General features: G+C 42.7%; 1 protein-coding gene across 1 annotated transcript in view; it reads right to left on the reverse strand.

Annotated features, from left to right (window-relative positions):
• Positions 1 to 8,718: 8,718 nt before the first annotated feature.
• WNT5B (Wnt family member 5B) overlaps positions 8,719 to 23,597 on the reverse strand; it is a 269,199-nt gene continuing 254,320 nt past the window's right edge. The window contains 2 exon segments of the mRNA XM_030215576.1: positions 8,719 to 9,438; positions 9,441 to 9,791. Coding sequence (XP_030071436.1) covers positions 9,334 to 9,438; positions 9,441 to 9,791 — 456 coding nt within the window. The 3' untranslated portion in view covers positions 8,719 to 9,333.

Below are 23,597 nucleotides of genomic sequence, written 5' to 3' on the forward strand. Positions count from 1 at the left end.
AGAGATAGGTTTCAGATAGAAGGCTTTTTTTCTTACCAAGTTACAATTCAGTACGGACCTCGGACAGATTCTGGGTTCAATGGCACAGCGCTCTGCCGTCTGAGATGCGTTGGGGACGATTCCGAACTTAAGCCAAAATCACCCTTCTTTTATACTCTTTTCTTCTCTATTGAAGTCTATGGCAGCACCTATTTTGGGACCTGTTTTTTTCAAATATTTCTCAATTTCTGCGGTTAAACTGTCGCATCTTGCCATCTGTGCAGTTTGTACCCAGCTCTTCCGTTCCATCTATTTCACAAGTTTGCAACATTTTCCGGTTAATCAACATGTTTGGAACAAACTGTTTTTGCGGTTTCTAACATTTTTTTCTGTTCAGATACCATTTCACATATTTCATCAACACCTTTCACAACATTTCTGATCTCTGTATCAGTATCATTTTATACAAAAATACTAAAATAGGCCCCATTTTGAGAACCACTTTTATTCATTTTATCCATCATTCTTTCATTTCAGGTGCTATATATTATTTGAATATTGTACCTGTTTGTGTCAAGACTCATTATTCAGACCTGCTTTCTGCAGATTATCTAATATTATTTCATTTGTTAGTTTTTAGGAAAGAGACTGCAACCTCGATAATCTAATCTGAGCCCTAGGGCTAGCCCAACTATTAGGCAAGACTAGGCAGTTGCCTTGGGTATCAGCTTCTGGGGGGGGGGGGGGGGGGGGGGGGGTTGGGGTTGCCAAAGCAACTGCAGTCCAAGGGAAAACAAAAGTCCTGACAATTACGCAAATGGAAAGAATCATCAATACATAATTTTTTCCTGCAGAAAGGGTGGGCATTTTTTAAATAGTCCATTTACCTATTTATTTAAAGCATGATGTCTTGTTGTTTGGTGTGTGTGTTTGTGTGGGGGGGGGGGGGGATATTACGGGCTTGAAAGTCAACTGGAGGGGGCATAAGGCTGAAAGTTTCCCTAGGACACCCTGCTCATCCTTATTTTACACATCTGATCCTAAAATATTAATAAAATACAAATATTTACTCTGCATTAAACAGATGAGCCAATAATCAGTAGTTGGTATAAGGCTGTTAAAAGTAAATGGTTTTTTTAATGTTTCCTTTTAGTGGTCCAGATTTTTGTTATTGCCTAAAACATATATATGAACCAGGCTCAATTGTGCTGAGCTCAGGTCATGCATCTGGAGCTGCAGATTATTGCTTCAGTTCTTAGGGTTTATCAGAATTTACCTCAAGTATTCTCCTGTCACTTGGACAAAAGTTGGATCCTTGTAGCACAGTTTACAAAAGAAGACACAAACACAGCCTTTTCTGACTCAGCAGTTTCCTTCTGCTTGAAAAAGTTCATTAAAGACAGAAGCAGACCTGGGATCTGGTGCCATGAGCCCCCATCCACAACTATCCAGGAATTTTTCTTCAAAGTAATGCCACATGGAGAAAAGACCAAGGGTCCATCGAGCCCAGCATCCTGTCCACGACAGCGGCCAATCCAGGCCAAGGGGACACCTGGCAAGCTTCCCAAACGTACAAACATTCTATACATGTTATTCCCGGAATTGTGGATTTTTCCCAAGTCCATTTAGTAGCGGTTTATGGACTTGTCCTTTGGAAACCGTCTAACCCCCTTTTAAACTGTGCCAAGCTAACCACCTTCACCACGTTCTCTGGCAACGAATTCCAGAGTTTAATTACACGTTGGGTGAAGAAAAATTTTTCTCCGATTTGTTTTAAATTTACTACACTGTAGTTTCATCGCATGCCCCCTAGTCCTAGTATTTTTGGAAAGCGTGAACAGACGCTTCACATCCACCTGTTCCACTCCACTCATTATTTTATATACCTCTATCATTCTCCCCTCAGCCGTCTCTTCTCCAAGCTGAAAAGCCCTAGCCTCCTTAGTCTTTCTTCATAGGGAAGTCGTCCCATCCCCGCTATCATTTTAGTCGCCCTTCGCTGCACCTTTTCCAATTCCATTATATCTTTCTTGAGATGCGGCGACCAGAATTGAACACAATACTCAAGGTGCGGTTGCACCATGGAGCGATATGGCATTATAACATCCTCACACCTGATTTCCATACCTTTCCTAATAATACCCAACATTCTATTCGCTTTCCGAGCCGCAGCAGCACACTGAGCAGAAGGTTTCAGTGTATTATCGACGACGACACCCAGATCCCTTTCTTGGTCCGTAACTCCTAACGTGGAACCTTGCATGATGTAGCTATAATTCGGGTTCTTTTTCCCCACATGCATCACTTTGCACTTGCTCACATTAAACATCATCTGCCATCTAGCCGCCCAGTCTCCCAGTCTCGTAAGGTCCTTCTGTAATTTTTCACAATCCTGTAGCGAGTTAATGACTTTGAATAACTGTGTCATCAGCAAATTTAATTCCCTAGTACTCCCATCTCTAAATCATTTACAAATATATTAAAAAGCAGCGGTCCTGGCACAGACCCCTGAGGAACCCCACTAACTACCCTTCTCCATTGTGAATACTGCCCATTTAACCCCACTGTCTGTTTCCTATCCTTCAACCAGTTTTTAATCCACAATAGTACTTTTCCTCCTCCTATCCTATGACCTATTTATATCCCCCTTCCTCAGTTCATCTAAAGGCTGATAAAACACAAAAGAAGCAATTCTGTAACCTAGGTGCTCACATTTACACACGTTGCATGGAGTAATGTTTAGAATACTAGCAATTAGGTCCAAGATGGCCGCTAACTAAAACAGACGTGAGTTTAGACTCTCGTGAATGTATTCGATTCTCATTATGCCTAAGAGCAGAGGCTGGCTCGCTACCGCATCCTCTCAGCGATGGAGCCCTGTGGCTCAATCCGGCTCTACGAACCTTACCTGCAGCGAGCCCCGATTCTGGAGATAGTGAGCAGTCCGCTAACTCAGCCAGGTGCAGATGGAGGGCCACAGGCGGACCTTTGGGCTAAAGGTTTCTCTCAGCCCTGATGAAAGAGCCCCTCCCTCACAGCCGTGCAGAAGCAGCTCCCCGACGGCGGTGTCCTTGGCCCTACATGCAGAGGAAATGTTGGGGCCAATGCGATGAGAGGCAGAATGTGAGCCGGGAGGAGCTGAGGGGAGTTTAGAAATACAAACTCCTCAAAAAAGCGCCGATACGGTGGTTACAGCAGTGGGAGAAATAGAAGCTACAAGTATAAGAACCTTGAGAGAAAATTCCACTCAGCGATTTTGAGGTAATGAACATTTTACTGCTTCACTTACCAAGCTCTCAGAAGTCACTTTAGACAGTTTATGGTGTTTAATAGTCAACTTGGGTTAAAACATTATGTCCTCAGGTACAGAAAATTAGTCAAGACGACTGTTTTTAGAAGCAAAAATAAAAGAAACAGATGAAGGCTTAAAATCTTTGACTTTGAATGTTCAATCACAAGAAAAAATTATTCAGCATATGCAATCGCTTCAAAGTAATATGGTTAAAGACTTAACAAACTTGAGGAGGAAAACGGAATTCCTTGAAAATTACTCAAGAATTAATCGTTTGCGTTTTTTGAATTTTCCACAACAGTTTGCTGTTTTCCCTCGAGAAATGTTAAAGAACTACATTAAAGAAATACTGGAGGTTGCGGAAGAGAGTATTCCTCCCTTCTCGCAAGCATATTATCTGCCTGTTAAAAAGGAAAGTAACCAACAAGTGTTAGAAAAACCCAGTCATTAGATGTATCTGCGCTTCTTGAATCTTCTGATACAGAACAAGTCACAGCAGCCACTTTGTTGGCTACAGTGGTGTTGGCTCCGGATAAAAATTGGATATTGAAGATGTTTTTTAAAAATAGAGAAAAAAGATCTAAAAATACAAATATTTCCGGATGTATCGAGAGATACCCAGAAAAGACGGCAACAATTCCTCCAAATGAAAACGGAAGTGCTTCAGATAGGAGCTACTTTTTTTCCTAAGATACCCTTGTAAATGTGTGATCAACACCAATCAGTTAAATATGTTTATTATGAACCATCTCAACTTGCTGCTTTTATAACATCTAAAAGAAACTCTGGAAATTGATTTACTCAACCATTAGTAGCTCTTGTAATGAAAAAAGGAATCCACTCATGTTTGATTATAAATATATTTAAAAATTTCCTTGATCTCCATTGTTGAGGAATCTTGGACTCAAATTGTGAACTTGAGAATGGTTAACAATAGAAAAATCTTTATCTTTTCTTTTACTTAAATGTATATTCTTAAAGTAACCATCTTTCTGTACAAGTGATGTAATGCCTTGTTTAAAATAGAAATGACAAATAAAATTTTAAAAAAGTACTAGCAGTTACACGTGTGTGACTTACATATAAATGTAAGTGCTATCTGCAAATACCGACTTGACATATGTGCAAGGGGTATAGAAAGGGGTGGAGCATGGGTGGGACCTAAGTGGAGTTCCCACTTATGTGCCTAACTAAGAATACTGTAAGTTACCCATGCTCCCGCTGCACTTAGGCATGCATACTTACATCAACTCTATGGCTAGTGGACAAATGCAAACCTAAGTTTTAGACACACTTATAGTTGGTTGTGCTAGTGTTCTATAATGGAACTTAGGCATCTAGATTCTTTTATAGAATAAGCAGGTTCTTCTATCAAATAGGCTCCTACCACAAGCCCAGAGGACACCGAATTGAAGGCACTCAGTTTTAGAAGAGCCTTCAAAATGCACAAATTTCAGCTTGCACTCTTTTCTACATAAATGCATTTTGCAAATGAAGGCTTCACAGTAGTAAACATTGATGCAAAGTATTGTTAATGAGATGCTGCTATGCACAATAATGCAAAATGTTCATTACTGTGGCATTTGTGAAACATGGGCAAGATAAAGGCTTAGCAGTCATGTTTAATTATTTTTTTCTTGGAGTCCCCCTGAGACTTGCTTCACACTGCAGCAGCTATTATTTAAAGGAGTTGCACAGCCTCTGTGAGAGATGCTCCCTCCACCACCCCCAGGACCTCATTTCCCTGATGTGTCAGTGGATCACTTTTTACCAGGGGTGTAGCCAGAAATCAATTTTTGGACGTTCCCAAAAGTGAACTGAGGGGGCTTGATATTTTTCCCCCCTCCCACACACACACCATCGCAGCTGTACTCGCAATAAAATATTAACTTTGCTGGCAGAGATGACAAACCCTGCCAGCCGAAGACCTCTCCTGCCTGAGTCGTGCCTGTGCTGAATGAGCAGCACTTAATTCAGCAGACACATTTCAGACGCTAATGCTGGCTCTCCCGTGCATGCCCAAGCCCAAGGTAAATGGCTACTCCACTGCTTTCAAACCCCTCCCTCAGGCCCATGTCAAATTATAAAGCTGACAAACCAACTTATGTGGGAATAAGCCTTGCTTGTTAGTGAAAAAGGAGTCCCAAATCCCATCATGGCCCCTCCCATAGTAGCTTACATCCATGTAAAGTGACCCCTGTAGGGAGCAAAGCTCCTGCCCTGCCAGCACCATCTTGGGACATGGCTCCAGCTAACCATTATTGGTACATTAGGGGTTAGAACTAGAGGGTGGATCTTGTTCCCGGGACATTAGCTTTGTAAGTGTTTTGGGTCAATTTAGGGCTGTGGATCCAGAAAGGGGCTTCATCTTGGAATTTGAGGCCTCCTGGAGATGATGTCTATGACAAGGCTTATCTGGCTTCTTTAAATTATGGCTATCACCAAATGATGGGCACAGTTCTGAAAAATATTACTCACATTTGCATGGCTGGAAATACCCAAAGTCCCCAGCCATGGCAACACACATGAAGAGCAATGGAAGAGCAGCCAAATGGTTCAATCCCCACTGCAGCTCTTTGTGACTCTGACCGAGTCACTTAACCCTTCATGGCCCCAGAGAAAGCACCTGCATAGAATATGTAAACCACTTTGGTTGTAAAACAGAAAGGTGGTATATCAAATACCTAATAAAACATATAATCTAAGCTCCCACATATATGTGCCTCTTGTGCATGTAAATTTCTAGACTTATCACTTAACCCTTCATGGCCCCAGAGAAAGCACCTGCATAGAATATGTAAACCACTTTGGTTGTAAAACAGAAAGGTGGTATATCAAATACCTAATAAAACATATAATCTAAGCTCCCACATATATGTGCCTCTTGTGCATGTAAATTTCTAGACTTATGTGTGTTAGTGTAAACTTACCTGCAAAAAGTGCTAGCAAGGTGCCTAAGAGCGTCGCTTACATATAGGGCAAGTCTAGAAATTGTTGCCTAAAAATAGGCATCAACCTCCGGATTCTATAAACGGCAACTAAAGTTGTGAAATCAGCGTGTGTAGCTGATTTGCACGCGCAACTTAATTGCTTTTAATAAGTCAATCAGCCCCAATAATTGGCCACTAACAAGCAATTATTGGCACTAATTAGAATTTACACACACAACTTTCAAAGGGTATTCTGTAAAGTGGTGTGTATAAATTCTAATGAGTGGATCACAAAGGGGGTGTGGTCATGGGAGGGGCATGGACGGGTCATAGACAGTCCTAGCAATTACACGCACTGTTATAGAATAAGCCTAATCCATGCCTAAGTTAGGCCCAAGTATTTATACCAGGTTCTAGTTAATAAAATGTCACGCCTAAATTTTAGTTGCAGGGACAGCACTACATGTATTGTGTAAGGCGAGATGTACAGAATATGTATGTTTTTATTTTGATTTTGCTCACACCCTTTTTCAGTAGTAACTCAAGGTGAGTTACATTCAGGTACACTGATTTTTTAGGCACCATTTATAGGATATGGTCCTAATTGTGCATCTGATTGGCAGCACTATTGTCAATTATGTATGTAAGTTCTAGTCACCATTTTGTAATATACACACCAACATTGCTAAATGATGAGGGCATAAACATGGACCGAAGATCGACAGATCATGGGCATCTGGAATATGCACATAACTTACAGAACATTATAGGTTATGTGCATTTCAGGGCTCAATTAAGCACCAGCAGTTACGTCTGCCATTAACTTATCATAACTGTTGGCTCCTAACTTTAAGCATGACAATGTCGACTTACTCTAGTATTCTATAATGGCACCTTGACACCAAGGAGCCATTATAGAATTGGTTCTGTGTGTATGGCATTGTAGCATCTAAATCTTGACACCAATTTATAGAATTGCCACCATAGCACATAAATGCAACTGGGGGGGGGGGGGGGGGGGATACATAGCCAGAGCTTCCAGTTACACTCGTAACTTACAGAATACTGTAAGCTACGCACATCCTTGTCACATTTGTGCCCACAGTTATGCCAGGTCTATGGCTGCGGGCATGTAAATGTTAGGCACTCCAATACCAGGTTACCATAGTATTCTATAACAGAACCTGGGTTAGAATAGGCTCCTACCTTGCACCTCTATACAGGCACCCATACATTTTGAGATTAAATTTACCCATGGATGTAAATCAGCCAGGAGCTCATCCGTATCCCTATCTACATTTTGTGTAAAGTGGCATAATATTATGGTATTTATTATGATATTCATTGAAGTGACAGTCCTCAGCTGGGGGTCCATACAGCACGGAGCAAAAGGGTCTGCTATGGGATGCGACCAGGAATGATCTGCAGCGTGGTATACAGTGCATGCCTCCTGAGCCCCCCCCCCCCCCCCAGGCAGAATTATCCCGGCATTACTTTTCCACTCCACACCAAACATTTTCCAGCAGCAGCAAAGGAATGTACATCTGCAGAGATAGGAGAAACATCTACTTCCTTTCAAAGGGTTTCAACTTTCATATTTTTATAAAATAACAAAAACAGAAAACAAATTATTCTTGCTCATCTACAAAATCCAATTATAAAGCCTGGATGAAACAGTATCTGCTCTGTTAATGAGCAGCTTGCACCAGCTCTCAGTGGTTTGTTAAAATGTTCAACTTTGCATTTACTTGACAGATTCCGTTACAAATGTAAGAATACACACACAATATATTTACAAACTCACTCAGATGCTCTTTTATGTTTTTCCGACTTATGTCTCTGGTACATTATTTTTATGGGATAGGGACAGCCAGTGATGGACTTCACCTCACGTCACCTGCTCTATGAATGCGCAATCTTGCACAAATAAATAGTCAGCAATCAGAAAAAAAGGATACATCTGTTAAGATTTAACATTAAAAAAAAAACACTTGTACATCCAGGAAAGAGTAAAAAGAGTGAGCAGCAGAGATGTTGGAGGTGCAGTTCTGGTTAAGGATGTCCGTACTACATCCCACCTAAAATACAAGGAAATGCCAATCCCCAGCAGGGGTATCTGTTTTATTGACTAGCGTTTTCATTAAACATTTCCACTTTCATCTGCGCCACAAATGCATACGATATGTGACTGGCTACCAGCCTCCCTTCCTTCCTTCCCTATTTGAAGCAGAGAAGATTGCTTTTCATGGACACAGGGTTGCCTTTGAAAAGAAAGTGATGTAGCGTTTTGGGGAGTGTACCTGAACCGAGATCTCTTTGTTCAGAACGTGCAATATTTTGCCATTTCCACTAATACAGAAGCAGAGAACGCAGAATACTCATGTGCTGTGCTTTCTTCTGTATAGATAGAGGAGCAGGAACTAAAGGTATATAGGGACGGCAGTTTCTGCCACCCTCTTCACCCAGGGGTGTCTGCCAAGAGACGATGGTTACTATTAGGACTAGTGAATCCATCCTTTCACTTCTCTGTCTGAGGTGTCCTGTCCAGTCAGTCTTAAAATGTATCCCCTTGTTATGTTGAATCTCATTTCCAGATTGTGAGCAATGACGGCAGAAGACTTGTCCTCAAAGGAATACGCATTACAGTCTTTGCAACCAAGCCACTGCCGCTGCTAATTCCACAAAGCAATGCATGTTGTCCTAGGACATGGTGTTCTGCCGTTTAGAGGTGTGATGTGTTTTAGTACAGATTTTCAGACGATACTGTCCCTGGAATTTGGAACAGCTGCAAGTGGCTCAAGTTTATGCATGTTTTATCTTTCATTGTTGAAGAAAAGTTGATGCTTTCCTTCAACTGTCTCTCACTTTCCTAATCAGATTTAGCTGATTTTCCTTCTTTTACCAGTGCTTCTTTGTCCATTGACCAATCTGTTTTCATCCTGTCTCAACATTAACATTCAGAGACATCCAAACTTGTTAACCATCCTTGGGCAGCTCAGACAAGTTATTATTTTTATAAGACAGTTCTCTTAAATAAGCTTTTATTATCTATCTATTTATTTATACACATATAAAATATATATTTATATATTTATAATATATATTTTGAACTTTGTTGTCTTTATGGTTCTTTTATTTACAGACATATTGATCCACAATCTCTGTGCATTTTTTACACTTGACAAAGCAGCACCAGTGGAATTTGCAGTGGCATCGCTCTACCTGGACAGTCTTGAATGGTCATAACCCCTCCCACAACACATGAGCTCACAGCCATCCATGCCCTCGGAGGTCTTATTGCATAACCTTCCTGTGGTACCCAGTGAGCCAGTGGTCTCATTGCGCAGACAGTAGTCAGGGCTCTGGTCGATGTAGACCAGATCTTCTTCGGTGGGGGTGTTAAAACGACTGTTGACCAGCTCCAGCTTGTTCTTGCGGTTGAGCCTCATGGCAGCAGCGCTGTCATACTTTTCTTTCAAGTGCTCCCCTACCTTACGAAAGTCAGCCAGTTGTAGCCAGCAAGTCTTCAAGCTGCAGGATCCCGAGACACCGTGACACTTGCAAGCCACGTCTGCCAATTTGTACACTGCCTAGGTGAGATGACAAAAAATGGACATTAGTTTTTTTGGAGAAGATTTATAGCAAAAGGTTTTGTTTTGTTTTTTTTAATCAGCATCTCGCCCAAAGCAACCACCATGAAATTATCTATGATTTTTCATTGTATTTCTCTATCGCCAATAAAGCAACACATTTAATTATCATGAATTAAACTATGAATTTAAAAAAAAGTGATTTTCTTTCCCTCACTCTTCCCAGATAGAGGTTTTACATGTAAAGAATACTCTGTTGCATCTTTAAAATAAGACTTGCTATCCTCGGTGATTATATTGCTAATTCATATGACTTTGAAGTGGAAGAGCAAAATTAGCAACAGAATTAAAAAGAAAACCATGAGAAAAGCACAAAGGATTCTTAGTTGTGGTAATTAACAAAAAGCCAGAGATCAAGTAAATTCTGCAGTATTGCAAGAGGAAAAGAAAATGGTAGACTTGTGATTTTAACTGTTGTCAATCTCTGTTTTCTACCTATGCCCTAATTTTCCGTTTTAAACTGTTCCACAGTGAAGAGTTCTCCCAGAGTTTTCACAGAAGGATTTGCACAACAAAGGAATAAATATAAGGCCTGACATTAAAAAAAATAAATAAAAATTATGCTCCTAATCTTGTGCCCAATTTTTAGCTGAACTTAGGAGCCTAAGGGGGCCTCTTACTAAGGCACGCTAGTGTTTTTAGCATATGCTAAAAATTATCACGGGCTAAACGCTAGAGACACCCACAGGAATATATGGGTGTCTCTAGTGTTTAGCGTGTGCTAAAAACACTAGTGTGCCTTTGTAAAAGACCCCCTAAGTTTTCAGCTGAACTTAGAAGCCTAAGTTTTCAGCTGAAAATTCATCTTAATTTAAGAGCTTAAAAGTTATAAATTTAGGCCTGGCATTCCAGGGGCAGAATCAGCATTTGGCCAGTTAAGTGCCAATATCCAGCACTAAACTAGCCAAGGTCATCGCATAAAAGTCAGTCCTATCTTTATGCAGTGCCTCATTGCTGGTTAAGGGGTCCTTTACCAAACAGCGGTAAAAAGGGCCCTGCAGTGGCATTGGCATGTGGATTTGCCACGCACCAAGGCTCCCTTTTACCACAAGGGAGAAATAGGGGAGCCTGCTGTTACAGCCCTGGTGGTCCAGTGGACCCCAGACCCCCCCAGACACATAAGGACCAGGAAGTCTAATGGACCCCCAGACTCCCCAAAGATATAACCCCTCCAAAAAATTAAATATAATCCAGGTGGTCCAGTGGGACCCTTGCCTTGGACCCTGACCTCTCCCCCCCCCCCCACACACATTGCAGGCTCCTCCAACCCCCTCCTACCTTCTAGAAGGAAGAGGGACTAGCACTCCCTCCCTCCTTCTGCGGGCGCCTCCTGGGATGCACTAGGTGGGGCTTAACTACCATATAATGGTGCACTAGGTGGAGCTTAACTACCATATAAGGGATGCACCAGGCAGGGCAAGGCGCAGCCATTTTGAGGAGGTACCCGCAGGAGGAAGGAGGGAGTGCTAGTCTGGAGTGGAGAGGGTCAGGTTGGGGTCCTGGGCAAGGATCCCATTGGATCACCAGGTTTAATTTTAGGGAGGGCTGATGTCTTTGGGAGCTGGGGAGTCTGGGGTTCCAATGGACTTCCAGGCCCTTACATGTTTGGGGGGGGGGGGTAGAGGGTCTGGGGTTCAGTGGACCACCAGGGCTTTAGGTTTGACAGGTCTAGGCTTTTCTCCGGCGGGAAGAAAGCCTGGACCTGTCAAACCTCTTCTGTGTGAGGATTGTGCCTGGCCTCTTGAGCACATGCCCAGGCACAATCCTCCCACAGAAGTCCCTAATGATCAACAATGACTTTGCATGTAATTAGCATTGATCATTAGGGAGTTCTTTTTTTTTGTTGTTGTTGCCCCGGGCTGTTCCGGTGATAAATTTTACATTGCTGTTCGGAACAGCATGGGAAATTGAGCATCAGGGATTAAATGCTGAATACTGCACTTAACCAGCAATGCTGTAGAGAGCTCCACAAACTCAGAAATTCAATGCTGAAGACTGGACATGGCTTGGTATTGAATTTCTGGGCACAATGCCGGGAGCAGACAGCAAAATGGTTAGCGTCGTTGGTTGAAAATCAGGCCCTTAGTAAAATTTTTGAGTATAAATTTAGGCACTCATCCCCAGTAAATTTTCAAAGAGGCTAACTTAGGAGCATAATTCTCAAAGTTATAAGCATAAATCCTTTGAATATTAGGCCCATAATTTATAAAACATAACAGATTAATATCAAAATGCAAAATTCATTGCTCTGAATAGTTGCACAGAAAATACATTTAATGTTGGCATAATCAACAAAAGCTTTAACTGTATTCCGAATTAATAATGTTAGAATATCGGTGATAATGAAAAACTGGCTGCCCCAGGCTAATATCCAGCATGGCACAATAGGGATCATGTATCGGGTTAACTTTAAGCAGATTTTCAGCCTGTTTATCCAGTTAAGCAGGGTTGGTACTAGTATGCATTAAGGGAATAATGCAGGATTATTCACAATGCAAGCTATATAATAATGAGATACAAAGCACCTCAGTTTTTATTGCAAATTAAATAATGCAGCTTGTGCTTAATTTTGCAAGCTGCATTATTCCTGGAAAAATAACACCAGTTTTGAGCTGGAATTTCTTTTCCTCCTTGGGAACATTGTGCCCTAACACATTGGCCAATGCTCCAGGGCCATCATAAACAGACCATCATCTATAATCCCATCCACTGTCTGATCACCCCTAACAAGATCCCCAACTGGTCAGCACCCCCCATCAATCCAGATCCCATCTAATCAGCACCCTCAAGATCCAGCCCTCCCTAAATCTGGCCCATTTCCCTCCCCTCTCCCTTGCACCTACAGGGGATCTTCCCTGGTGAGGGCAGGAGTGATCCCCAGTTGCTTCTGACCCATAGGCTCCCAGTTTCAAAATGGCACCAGTTCACCCCTAGCAGTGGTCTTGCTGCACTACTATTAGGGGTCAAGTTGCCAAATGAGGATGCGCTAAGGAGATCCTCAGTAGGTGCTTGTGAAAGAGATGAGGTCTTTGTTTAGTGCATTGAAGATCAGATTTGAATGCACGTGAAGGGGATCTTGACTGAAGATGCTGATCTGGCGTGCTGATCAGGGCAGCAATGATCAAGGGAGGAGTTGGCTGATAGGTGGGGACAGTGTTCATGTTTATTGGAGATATTTGATATTTATTTATGTTGTTTATTTATTTGGATTTATTTACCGTCTTTTTGAAGGAATTCACTAAAGGCGGTGTACAGCAAGAACAACCCAAACATAAGCTATAGAGAATTACAGCTGTAAAAATATTCAAACAGCAATACAAAATGTGGTGTGGAGGGGCATTTTCAAAAGGGACGTCCAAGTTTTGATGAGAACATCCTCGCAGAACGTCCCCATCCAGGGGCGGGGAAACCCGTATTTTTGAAACAAGATGGACATCCATCTTTCGTTTCGATAATACGGTCAGGGATGCCCAAATCCTGAAATTTGGTTGTTTCCCTAGACTCGGTCATTTCTGATTTTCGGCGATAGTCGAAACCAAGGACGTCCATCTCAGAAACTACCAAATGCAAGCCATTTGGTCGTGGGAGGAGCCAGCATTTGTAGTGCACTGGTCCCCCTGACATGCCAGGACACCAACCGGGCACCCTAGGGGGCACTGCAGTGGACTTCAGAAATTGCTCCCAGGAACATAGCTCCCTTACCGTGTGTGCTGAGCCCCCCCAAAACCCACTACCCACAACTGTACACCACCACCATAGCCCTTACGGGTGAAGGGGGGCACCTAGATGTGGGTACAGTGGGTTTGTGGTGGGTTTTGGAGGGCTTGCTGTTTCCTCCACCAACTTAACAGGTAGGGAGGGGGATGGGCCTGGGTCCACCTGCCTGAAATGCATTGCACCCACTAAAACTGCTCCAGGGACCTGCATACTGCTGTAGTGGACCTGAGTATGACATCTGAGGCTGGCAATCAATATTTTGAAAGATGTTTTTTGAGGGTGGGAGGGAGTTAGTGACCACTGGGAGAGTAAAGGGAGGTCATCCTTGATTCTCATCGGTGGTCATCTGGTCATTTCAGGCACCTTTTTGGTCATAAGAAAAACACAACCAGGTAAAGTCGTCCAAGTGTTCGTCAGGGACGTCCTTGTTTCTTTCGATTATGGGTGAAGGATGTCCTAGTGTTAGGCATGCCCAAGTCCCGCCTTCGCTACGCCTCCAACACGCCCCCTTGAATTTTGGCCGTCCCTGCAACAGAAAGCAGTTGGGGACGTCCAAAATCGGCTTTCGATTATACCGATTTGGATGACCCTGTGAGAAGGACGCCCATCTTCCGATTTATGTAGAAAGATGGGCGTCCTTCTCTTTCGAAAATGAGCCCAATAGTATGCTACGTTACAATGTCAACACAATATGTAATAAAACATTTTCATAGATTATAATAATAATAAACAAAGATGGAACATATAGATAGATAAGATAGAGCAATAGGAGTAAGAAAATAGGGGATAATAGGACAAAGTGATTTACAAATTACAGAATAAAATAATTTAAAACATGGAAGGGAATGCCAAATTAAGATAGGATAGTGACATTCACACCAGAGATTAAAAAAATTAAAATAAGGGTAAAGGAAGGCTGGGAAGGGGATTTTATTGAAGAACAGGAGGCTCTAAAGAATGTGGCCAAAGGGCAATTCAAAAAAATGTGAAAAGGGAGGAGCTGATCAGGGGTGATGATTGAAGGGAATGCTGATCAGCGGGGACAATGATTAAAGGGGGGGGGGCTGATCAGGTAGTGATCATTAAGTGGGGCGCTCCTTGATGGGGGCATCTGTTCGAGTGGGGGGGGGGCATTTTGTGGGAGAGGTCAGAATGATATATAGATGGATAGTCCTTTTGAAAGACGGGGGTCTCAATATAAGATTTGCTCTTTGCATTACTGCAGCCAGGAATGATGGAGGGGCATTTTTGATATGATGTCTAAATCCAATTTTGCAGCACACCTGTTCAATGGCTATATCAAAATCAAATCTTCAACAGTCCCACTGTCATACAAAACGATATAAAGGTTATGGGATCCAACTTTCTACTCATATATTTCTTTCAAACAATAGCTTCAACGTCACACATTCCCTCTTCTTCATATCAACATTCATTTTTTAGGGTACCTCAGTAGCGTCTACTGCCAGCACTAAAATTCATATGGCAGTATCAACGACGCAAAGTTCGTCATCGGTACACCCGACTAATATATTATAAATGAACTTTTCTTATCGTTCTTATATTTAATAATGAAACTTATCTCAACAATCAGATCCAGGGGCTCTGCTGCCCTATTGGAGCGAAACATGCATGTCGGGCAGCAGATATGAAGAAGAGGGAATGTGTGACGTTGAAGCTATTGTTTGAAAGAAATATATGAGTAGAAAGTTGGATCCCTTAACCTTTATATCGTTTTGTAAATCCAATTTTGAACATCTTGGGAAAAACATCCCAAAATCCAGTAGCAAACATGGCCATTTTCAAACCAGAAAAATTCCAACTTTTTATTTCAAAAATGGCCATTTGCTAGATGTTTTTGTGCTCAGTGCATCTATTTTTTTCAAAAGTGGTCCAAAAAGAATGTCCAAGGGAAAAACACACAAAAACAAGCCATTGGGATGTACAGGGGATCAGCATTCTTAGTAGACTGGCCACACACAGACATCCCTACAAAGCAGAGGGGCACCACAGTGGACTTCACATAAAAGGTCCCAGGTACACATCTCGCCATTACCCCCCCTTATATTGTATGGGGAGCCCTATAAGACCCAACAAAAACCTACTGTACCCAACTGTGCACCACTACAATAGCCCTTATGTCTGCATGTGTCCCCTAAATGTGGGTACAGTAGGTGTTTGGTGGGTTTTGAAGGGCTCACACGTTCCACCACAAGTGTATCAGTTAAGAGTGGAATGTGGACTGGGTCCCCTTCTCTACAGTCCACTGCACTGACCACTAGGCTACTCCAGGGACCTGCTACAGACAAGGCACATGCTCTTGTTTCCGCATAATGGAACTTGCTGAAATTCGGTACTGCCAAACGTTTATCATTTTCAGCTCTTAATTTCCGTGACAGTCTACCCAATTGCATTATTTGTTTCAAATACCGAGGGGCAGCTTCATACAGACTTTGATAAATCAGCACCAAAAACATATACTGAATCCGATACACCACAGGCAACCATTGAAGCTGCTTTAATAATGGGGTAGCTAGCATGTTCTTCCTCATTCTACTGGGAGTTCAGAGTCAGTGAGGTGAGATTAGGGGGAAGATTCCCTGGCCACACGGTGAAATTAAATGCACCTGTGCTATTGAGAGTCAGTCCTATGTGTTAGCTGACACTGCAGGCCACATCCCATCTCCACCCATGGTCCACCCAGATTCTGCCTGAGCTAAGTAGCACACGATGACTTGTTTTATAGCATGTTGTAGCTGTTAATGTGAGTCCACATTAATGGTTACTAAATGCTAACACCCATGTTAAGTATGTTTAGTAAGCATCCCCCTAAGTATCTGAGAGTCAGCCATGAGTCAATGAAGGTAAAGTGCCTCTTCCAAGCAGTAATGTCTCCTGTTCAGCAAAACTTCATTTTACCATAAGTAGAAGACTGAGGAGGGACATTGAAATAAAAGCACTTCCCTGATGATATAAATAGACCAATAGAGCTATAATTTGGACCTATTATTAGTATTATTATCCTGATCTTTGTGAGATGTCAGCAGTTGGGGCCAGCATCATGTACTCTCTCTGAGCTGGTTTCAGCCTGTCAAATTCATTCTTACATTTCAGGCATTATTAGAGCCAGAGGGAAACTTTATTTCAGTGCTTGCTTTTTGGTTCCCCATTATAAGAATCAAACAAGACTGTTATTCTGAACGTTTGCTAAAAAAAAAAAAAAAATTCAAATGAGTTACATATACTGAAAGTAAATCCAATGGTAACAATTTTCCTTGTGTAGCCAAATTTTATTTTATCTTTCAAGTGCCAAATTCACTTGACATGAAGGGAGCCATTTTGTTACTAATGTCATTGTAGAGTACATTATGGGCCTATAAAATAAACGTTAATTGTGCAACACAGGAAGACTTCACTAGGCACAGTAAAGTAATCCTAGAAGACATCGGCATGCAGGTCCATGCAGGTAAATGAGGGAATGTCAGATGATAATGAGGGGGTTATAAACTGCTCAGTAAATAACATAGTATACATACTTTCCATGTTCTTAACAAGTACTCGGTGCCACTAGTTAATATGTGCTAGGACCCGGTGTTATCAAGCTATTGAACACTGTACTATTAAAAATGCCCCCTACTGAGCCAAAGTGAACAGTCTGCTTAGCAGTGGCTCCCTCAGCAACATTCAGCACCTGCCAACAATATTCAGTACCTCCCAGAACATCTTTTTCCCTCCCGCCCACAGCAATAACAAGCCCTATCAAGGGCATCCTCATCCCTCCACTCTCCTTCTCACAGCAGGACATCCCACCTGCAGAATCAAAATCCCTCTTTCATCCAACCCAATCCAGACCCTCTTCCCAAATCAAAAAGCCTCCTGTCCCTGAGATACGGGTGTCTTATAGGAATTTTAAAGTCAAACTAAAAATGTATTTTTATAGGGAAGTTTTTTGACTGTAGTTCCTTTGCTCTGTTATTTTCTACCCGACTCCTAAGGGGACCTCTGTGTGAGTATTTCTTGGAGTGTGGTTTCTGCTCTTTGAATCATGACGTTTCTTTCTGATGGCGCAGTATACCAAGTTTTATTAAACTGTAAGTCAAAAGTCCCTCTCTCAACAAGGCACTCCTTGAGTTAAAAATCTCCCTCCCTCAAATCCTCCAATCCCCTTGTATTCTTTCCTCCACCTCAGCATACCTCCAGAAGATGAACACACCATTGCCATTAAGGAAAAGATGAGGCCCAGTTAAATACTAGAATGGACAAATGCTGTAGGTGTTGGGGCAGTCCATGGACATCTGTGTGCAGCTCTGTGAAGAGCAAGGAAGATGTTAGTGGATGTCCATGTATGTATGCCTGTGGAAATATACAGAGTGAGGGGAAAAAAAGAAAGTAAACCGGGGGGGGGGGGGGGGGGGGGGGGGGGGGGGTCTGCCATGTTCTCAGCAACCGCTTTGAATTTCAATTAGAAAATTTTACGTACTTATTTAGTCATCATACCTATATATTATTAATACATAGATTTCTGTGGGAAGAACAACTTCTATACTTGAGTAGGTGGACAACATTGTCTTAGATGTCTTAGAGCCTTACAGGATCATAGAATACCACTACTGCATTTCTCAAGGGTGCAGTGGGCAAGGGAAAGGGCTCTCTTTTGGCTTGCACTCATCTTATGGAATGATTTACCCAAAGAAATTGGAGCAGAGGCCAATTATAAGAGATTATAAGGTTTTATTAAAAACCCTCTTCTTTAAACAAGCTTTTGATGTACAGCTTACAATATGAGGGACATTGTGATGTCCTCCAGGGACCTATTTTTCTCATAGACCTGTTAGTACAGTGCAATGGAAGTGTGAATGTTGCTCTGGGATGTGTGTGTTGTTTGTCCTTTTATAGAGTTCTTTATGTGTTATAGTGGATTTTATATTGTAAACTGTTTTGGTCTGGAAAAGGTAAACCGTATTCAAGTTTTTAAATAAAACATAAACACCCTTCTAAGAGTGGTATCTCTTGGCGGGCAGAAGAGAAGGCACAGCACTCATGCCCACAGTGTTGATATCGCCAGGGGCACCATTCATCAAAAAGAAGCACTGTGAGAATGGAAGCCAACTTTTCGATATTATTGGGGGTATGAAACCCAACAGAAATTCTCTCGCTAGACACAGTCAAGGGAATTTGTTCAATATTGGGATATTGGGGTGCTCAAGCACCCACAGAGCTGGCTCCTATGATGAGCAAAGGGACTTCAACTTACTTTCTGCCCATGAAAAGTTGGATTTTTAGGATAAATTGGGGGGGGGGGGGGAGAGAAGAGTTTAGATTCAGGTGGGGTGGTGCATTGCAGGGAGGAGTACTTTTGACTCAAGAGGTGGTGGATCTGGTGTTTTTCTTAAAGGGTATTTTAGTGTACCTGAATATAAGTCACCTTGAGCTACTACTGAAAAAGGTGTGAGCAAAATCCAAATAAATCTTTTTCTCTCTTTCTCCTGCACTCTGGCTCTCTGCTAGATGCCTCAGGCGCAGGCTGTGACTAGGCTTCAATACAATAGATAGGCTTGTGTGCCACCCTGTGGTCAAAAATTGAAAAAGGCAACCAAGAGCAGGAAGAAAGATTTAGCATGGGACATCTTCTTTGTAGGAAGAAAATAAAACGCACAGCATTTCTATTAAAGAAAATCTCCTTTCAGTGTACATTTCTGAGGTTTCTGCCAAACTCACATCTGGCATAAAAAGTTGGAATTTCTAGCCATCTTTAGCTCATATTGTCTTTGTGTGGAAATTTACTTTGATACACAGCAGGTCCGCTGAGAGACTGGGCAGGGTCCGGGGCAAGCACGCCCCCGGGGCCCCACCCCCGAGGTCGCTGCCGCCGCTCCCCCTCCACCCGCCCCCCTCCGTCCGCCACCGGGCCGGGCCCCTTGCATTGAAATCAAAGCGCCTCTCACCTCTGTGTGAAAGCGCTGCAGGCAGCAGGGCAGCAGATCGCCTCCCTTCGGCCCTCCTTCCCTTGTGTCCCGCCCTCGCGGAAGTTATGTCAGATGAGGGTTGGACACAGAGAGGGAAGGAGACCTGCTGCCTGCTGCCCTGCTGCCTGCAGCGCTTTCACATGGAGGTGAGAGGCATTGTGATTTCAATGCAGGGGGCCCGGCCCGGTGGCAGACGGTCGACAATGGAGGGCGCGTGGGACTGTGGTGCCAGGCCCCCCTTGGAGGCCCAGGACTGGGGAATTTTGTCCCCCCTGCCCCCCCCCTCGGCCGCTACGATACACAGCACATCCACCCACATTCCTATAGGCCTTTCTGGGTCTACCTGACTGATGTCCTGGTGATCACGGCTGCCAATTTGAACCCAGACCCAGCAAGGGCAGCAGTGAGTGGGGATTGCTGCTGACTGGCCTACCCTAGACCAATAGGGAATCGGTCAGGTAGGCTCAGGAGGGGGGAGCAATGGGGGATTCTTACTTCAGGGGGAGTGGATGTTCTGGGATGAGGGTTCGGGTGGAGGGGGTGAGCCAAACGGTGTATTTTTAGCTTCCTACAGCCCTGCATTGATGCTCCAAAGTATCCACTCTTTCCTGGGCTCACAAATGCTACAAACACTTGGAAATGCTGATTCTATCTGAAGAGATGAATTTTGCTTACATCCAGTATCATCCAATGATCTTAATAAACCTCTGTTTTTGTACATGTTTATAACAATTCCCTAAAAGCTAGTAACAGGCTTTATTTTGGGATCTGAAGTCTGGAGTACATCTAGCTTTCCCACTGATGGTGCTTTACTCCAATGTGTGTACCAATTAATAAAAACAGTACAGCAGTAGGTAAGATGGATATTCTGATCTAATCTTATAAAGTGTTATATACCACTTACAAGTCAATAAAAGCAATTGAAGCAATATACAAACAAAAAACCTAAAAACCCTACCCCTGCCTACATCAATCTCCCTCATTCCCATATCCTATATTATATCCTAAAAATTAAAATTCATAAAAATCATTGAAAAAAATTCTTACATTCTTCATTCCCTTCCCCCACCCCCAACATCATAATCAAACTCTTCCTCAAACACCACCACCCTCTCCAGGGAACAGCTAGCTTTTTAAGGCTTTACAAAATTTCTCCTAGTGATCAAGCATAAGGAGTTCAGGTGGCAACTGATTCCATTTCATGGCAACTGCCACAAAATGTACTAACTGCTTAGGAGATTACTGATGACCAAAGATCAGAAATGAATGTGTATATTCTTTGGTGATATCATTCTTTATGATCTTCTACCTCCACAAACATACAAGGGCAAGGGGCATTGATGCTAACATTTCGAAATTATTGTGGGTGCCAAACACAATATAAATTACCCCTCCCTGGACACACGGAAGGATCTTGCTCAATATTGGAGTTGTAAAACATGTACTGGCACCCACAGAGCTAAGCTCAAGAGAATTGTGAGAAAACATGGACTTCCAGCAGAGCTGAAACAGTGGCAGAATTCAAGCATGATTGGGAGAGTGAGGAAGAAAAGACCACAGATCCAGAAGGACTTATGACAGCTTGGTGAGTAGGCACAGATGTGCAGACTGGGTGGGCCAAGTAGTCTTTTTCTGCTGACATGGTCTCTGTTTTTACCTCTGGAATATAATTTGACATTGTCCTTTCATTTACAAGTAATGCTGACAGTGTATCTGCATTGTTAATGGTATACACAGATAGGTCGGTGCATGGTTACAGTGTGGACTTTGTGGTTCAGAAACTATCAGAAGTAACTGGCCAATATTCAAAAGCACTTTTGCAGATGCTGTGAGGTTGACTGTTAAAGTTCTTTCTTTTAGAAAATTTGGACCAGGTATACTGATACGTTTTGGCCATTTAAATCACAATGGAGCCCTATTTTAGAAAGGACACAGAGAGAGGGATTCAGACTTCCAGGTCAGAACATAGAGAATTCCCATAGTATTTTTCAAGAGCCTCAGCCAAATATAGAGCCTCTTGTATGTACACCGCTTTGAGTGAATTCCTTCAACAAGGCGGTAAATAAATCCTAATAAATCAATCAATAAATAAACATTTGTTTTCTATTGTTGCTAATAAATTTGTTTTTCCCAGTTGGAATTTCATTGCTCGCCCCCATTTGTTTCTTTTTGTGTTTTGTTGTGCTTTGGGGGTTGCCGCCTTCTTTTTTTCTCTGATATGTTAGGCCCACCTAACCCATTCCCTCCCAGCAAAGTATACATGGATATCATCGCCATATATAAATTGCCCCTTTTCTAATATGGCTTTTAGAAGCCTGCTATTTAAATGTCAGAATTCTTCAAAATAAGAGCCAAGACAGCCAAAGCTATGGAGTCAATATTCAGCTGGACATCTGAATAAGTCCCTTTTACCGGGTCCAAACTCAGATTTTCAGCAGCTTTATCCAGATAATGCAGACCATCTCAATACTATCTGGGTAGTATCAGAGCGGCCCGGGGTGGAGCCTGGACAGAGGCTTCACTTACCTGGTTAGTGGTGACATTCAGTCCTACCGTTATCCAATTAGCTATCTAGGTACTGGTCTGAATATTGCTGGTACCCAGATAAGTGCCATTGCATTCAGCTGTGATGCCCACTGTAACACTATCCATACTGGAGCCTTGACTGTGTGTGAAAATAGCAGATTCACTGCTGATCTCCTAATGCTCCAACCTACAACTGCTTCACACACTCAAGGCGCTGGTATGCATAGTCTATCAGAAAAGGCAGCAGCAGCTGACCACACTCTGCAGCTCATGGGCAGAGTCTGGAGGCAGTGCTTTCGCATGAAATGGATGGTGTTGGTTGGTAGGCCTAAAAAAGAAAGGGCTGTGCAGGTAAATGGGCAGAGATGGCAGGTCTTCCTTGAACTCATGGGAAAAGTCCCTTGTGCGTGGTCAAAGGGGGGGGGTGGTTGTGGGCCTACACAAGTTGACATGTGGAATGATGGTTAGAGGTTGATGAGGTTTGACTTGAGAATGAACAGCGATATAGGATGGGGGGAATGTGCCATGAACTGAGGTGGGGTGTAAGCACTGTTGTTGGGGGTAGGGAGAGAGAAAGTGACAAGACTTTTTCCTATAGAATTTTGTCTATCCTCTCTGTCCTATAAACTTCCAAAGTTAATTTCCATCCCACTTCCACCCTGCCAGGCCCCCTAATGTTCATCTACTGCCTCTCCTTCTCCCCATACTCACTACAGACCTCCCTTATCTGATCTTCTTCCCCATCAACCCCATCAAAAGGCAGAGGTCAGATGCTGGGGTGAGGGGCAGGACTCACCAAGAGAAGAAGATAGACTATCCAATCCATAATATTACTTCTAGATACAAGAGAAGTTATTCATGACATTGTTTACCACAGCCTCTCACTATCACAACATTTTAAATCACCAACAGGACCATCCCCTCTCAGGAAACCACAGAATCAAAATATATGTGAGTAATAGAAGTAAGATGGAATTTCTTACCCTACAAAACTTCCCAAGTATGACGCACTGAGAGGCTCATTTTCAAATCACTTAGACTTACAAAGTTACATATGTTACTATGGGGATCATTTTCAAAACACTTAGGGGCCCTTTTACTAAGAAGAGGTAAGTCACCGTGGGCTTACCGTTCACCAATCCAGAACTACAGCCAGGCTGCAGCAGAAGCCTGGAGGTGGTTCCTACCCCTAGCTTGTGCCATTTACGTCACAACAAAAATATGTCCTATTTTTATTACACCACAACTTAACCAGTGGTAATTGGGCAGCATCATGCATTGCCTGGTTACCAGCAGGTTAGTGTGGTTCACTTACCGCACGGACATTTCTTTTTCCCCAAAATAAACAGCCTTTTACTCGCTGCGGTAAAAGGAGGCCTCAGGATGTATCAAAAACACACGCTGTTACTGCAGCTTAGTAAAAGGACCTCTTAGACTTACGAAGTTCCATAGGTTGCTATCAGGCTTATTTTCAAAAGAGAAGGGCGCCCATCTTCCGACACAAATCGGGAGATGGGCGTCCTTCTCTCAGGGTCGC

This window comes from Microcaecilia unicolor, chromosome 9, assembly GCF_901765095.1.
Source record: "Microcaecilia unicolor chromosome 9, aMicUni1.1, whole genome shotgun sequence".
Classification (NCBI taxonomy): Eukaryota; Metazoa; Chordata; class Amphibia; order Gymnophiona; family Siphonopidae; genus Microcaecilia; species Microcaecilia unicolor.